Source organism: Antrostomus carolinensis, unplaced genomic scaffold (genome assembly GCF_000700745.2).
Source record: "Antrostomus carolinensis isolate BGI_N321 unplaced genomic scaffold, ASM70074v2 scaffold28855, whole genome shotgun sequence".
Lineage (NCBI taxonomy): Eukaryota > Metazoa > Chordata > Aves > Caprimulgiformes > Caprimulgidae > Antrostomus > Antrostomus carolinensis.
The window spans coordinates 2,461-5,191 of record NW_010317503.1 but is presented as its reverse complement, the minus strand read 5'-3'; the positions used below and the strand labels follow the sequence as shown (position 1 = coordinate 5,191).

Below are 2,731 nucleotides of genomic sequence, written 5' to 3'. Positions count from 1 at the left end.
GGGGCATCCCGGCTGCAACCCCTGCCTGTCCTGCATCCTCATCAACCGTGTCCAGAAGTCCAACTGCACGGCGACAACCAACGCGGTCTGTGGGGAGTGTCTGCCGGGGTGAGTGGGGCCGGTCCTCGAGCAGAGCTGCGGTGGTTGCGCCTGGGAGCGTGTGGGGAGGGACAGAGCAGGCTTTATCAGAGGCCACCTAGAATGTGGGACATAAGAGGAGGAGCCCCAGTGACCCAGGGCTGCCTCTTTGAGGACATTGCTAATGACACGTAGATCAGGCCCATCCAATGATCCCTTGGAGCTCCAAACAGGGAACCTGAAGGGTCCCATGAACAAGCAGTGGAAGAAAACCCCTCCCAGGACTGAGTTGTTCTTGCGGCACACAACCAGTCTGCAGACCAGGCACTGGCAAGCAGTGGGACTCGTGAGGGGGAACGAGTCCGGGCTCTGGTTTGTGAGCCTCTTCCCAGACACAGCCGTGGGCTGGGGCATTTCTGTGGCTTTGTGCAGCTATCAATCGCTGTCACCCACTTCAGCAGACCCGGGGTGGGGGGTGATGGTCGAGTGATGCCACTCCTGCACACAACCAGTCTGCAGACCAGGCACTGGCAAGCAGTGGGACTCGTGAGGGGGAACGAGTCCGGGCTCTGGTTTGTGAGCCTCTTCCCAGACACAGCCGTGGGCTGGGGCATTTCTGTGGCTTTGTGCAGCTATCAATCGCTGTCACCCACTTCAGCAGACCCGGGGTGGGGGGTGATGGTCGAGTGATGCCACTCCTTGGCCAAAGTGGCAACAGACATGAAGCAGTGGCTGCAGGTACGGCTTCAGCCAGCAATGGAGAGACCTGCAGCCTTGGGCGAGCAGGAGCATGGCAGTGGGCAGCTCTCCCGTGGGGCAGACAAACCTCCTGTCTCTCCGGAGCCAGGCTGGCGGGGGCTCCCCGGGGCCGTGCGCTGCTGAGACCCTCTGCTCTCTTGGCAGGTTTTACCGCAAGGCGCGGATCAGCGGGCAGCTGGACTGGGAGTGCATCCCTTGCACCAAGCAGACGCCCTCCTCCGAGCCTCAGTGTAGGTGTCGTTCCTGGCCGGCAGTGGGGTGAGGTGCTCTGAGGTGGTGAGGGGTGGTGAGGACATGGTGAAGCAGCTTCATGGTATGTGCCAGGTCATTGAGACTGTCACAGGCATGCACTCAGATGTGCACCATCCTCTCACTGATCCTGCTTGCTGGCCAGCTTCCTCCACTGGCCTCAGCACAAGCCACCGGTCCACAGACCTGCACGGTCATTCCACGTGAAGAGGGATGCAGTGGCCCAAGCCTCGGGGTTGGGCTCCAACGTTTTGTGGCTGGGGGGGTTGTGGCTGGTGTGTTTGCAGGTCGGTCCAGAACAAACCTGGTGAAGGTAGCTGTCCCAACCGTACCACCGCAGGACACGGCCCTTCTTGCACTGACCAGCAGTGCCCTGGTCATCATCGTGCTGGTGCTTCTGGCACTCTCCATCATCTACTGCAAGCGGTTTTGGAAGAGGCAGTGCCAGCGAGGTGAGTCAATGCCCGCAGTGCTTCTCTTTCTTCTCCCTTTGCTGTTCACATGTGCTCCTGGCCCATTCCTCGCTGTGCAGAGCATTGCCCCAGCAATGCTGCTCTTGCAGCATCCAGTGACCTGAACATTCCTCTGCTCGTGCAGAATAAGCATCTCATCCTGCTCTTTACATCTGTGGGACCTCTCTTATGCTTTGCCTGCTCAAAGTGCAGCATCAGTAGGAGGTGAATGGCGTTCCCCAGTCAGACTGGCGATCCTCTCTCCCTGGGGTGTCTCAGGGCAGGCTGAGGTTGAGTGGCTCTTTGCGGGGCAGGACCGTAGCACTGGTGAGGGCAGTAGGTTTGGTGGCTGGGGTTGGAGCACGTTGGTGTCCAGCATCGTGCCGGGGAGCTGCTGGCTCCTGGCTCCTCAGCGGCAGATGTACCTCATGGCTGAGGACGTGCTGGGGAAGCAAGCCAAGCCTTCGCTCAGGCTGGTTCTCCTCTATCCTCCAAGTCTTCCTGAGGACTCAGAACTTCTCGGGCCAGCAAGCGATGTTCCCGACTGCGGCGGCGCCTGGCAGATTCCTGTGTGAGGAGCAGATGTCTGGTCCCTGCTGCCTGGGTATGAAGAACCTGAGCCCCTGCTACAGGCAGGCAGAAGGTACCTGCTCCTGCCGCCTTCCTCCTTCTTGGGGAGAGGGGAGGGTGGTGCTGGGCTCCAGCTCACATGGGTGCCCTTAGGCAGGAAGGACGGAGCTGGACAGTGTCCGAGTCCCACCAACGTGAAATTTGGAACCTCTCTTAACAAAGGCTTGCAGACCTTGTACCAGAGATGTGTAGCCCCTGCAGCTCCTGATCCCCCCAGCCCACTCCTGCCCTCCATGCGACTGGGGAAGATACCAACCCCACTCAAAACATTGCGGAAAGGCACAGAAGTGTCTTTGCTCAGTGGTGGAGCAGGGGGATGGAGCTGGGGCAGATCCTAGGCTTCACTGAGGCATGCTGGTTTCTGGTTTCAGGCCCCATGGAAGCGGTGCAGTTCATTTCAGACGGGGAAGCCGTGGGTCTCCAGCTCCCCTCTCTCCAGCCGGAGATGGACGTACCACCGGCCATCACAGTGGGTGCTGCCTCCAAAGCCCAGCTGGGCAGGAGCCTCCTGGAAAGCCAGCCCCTCATCCGGGCATCAGGCCGTGGCAACTGCCTGGCCGGGG

General features: G+C 60.3%; 1 protein-coding gene across 1 annotated transcript in view; it reads left to right on the top strand.

The window, feature by feature from the left end:
• LOC104525449 (tumor necrosis factor receptor superfamily member 27) overlaps positions 1 to 2,731 on the top strand; it is a 5,278-nt gene that overhangs the window by 878 nt on the left and 1,669 nt on the right. The window contains exons 2-6 of the mRNA XM_029085118.1: positions 5 to 108; positions 982 to 1,067; positions 1,374 to 1,538; positions 2,035 to 2,181; positions 2,540 to 2,719. Coding sequence (XP_028940951.1) covers positions 5 to 108; positions 982 to 1,067; positions 1,374 to 1,538; positions 2,035 to 2,181; positions 2,540 to 2,719 — 682 coding nt within the window. The remainder of the gene's footprint in view (positions 1 to 4; positions 109 to 981; positions 1,068 to 1,373; positions 1,539 to 2,034; positions 2,182 to 2,539; positions 2,720 to 2,731) is intronic.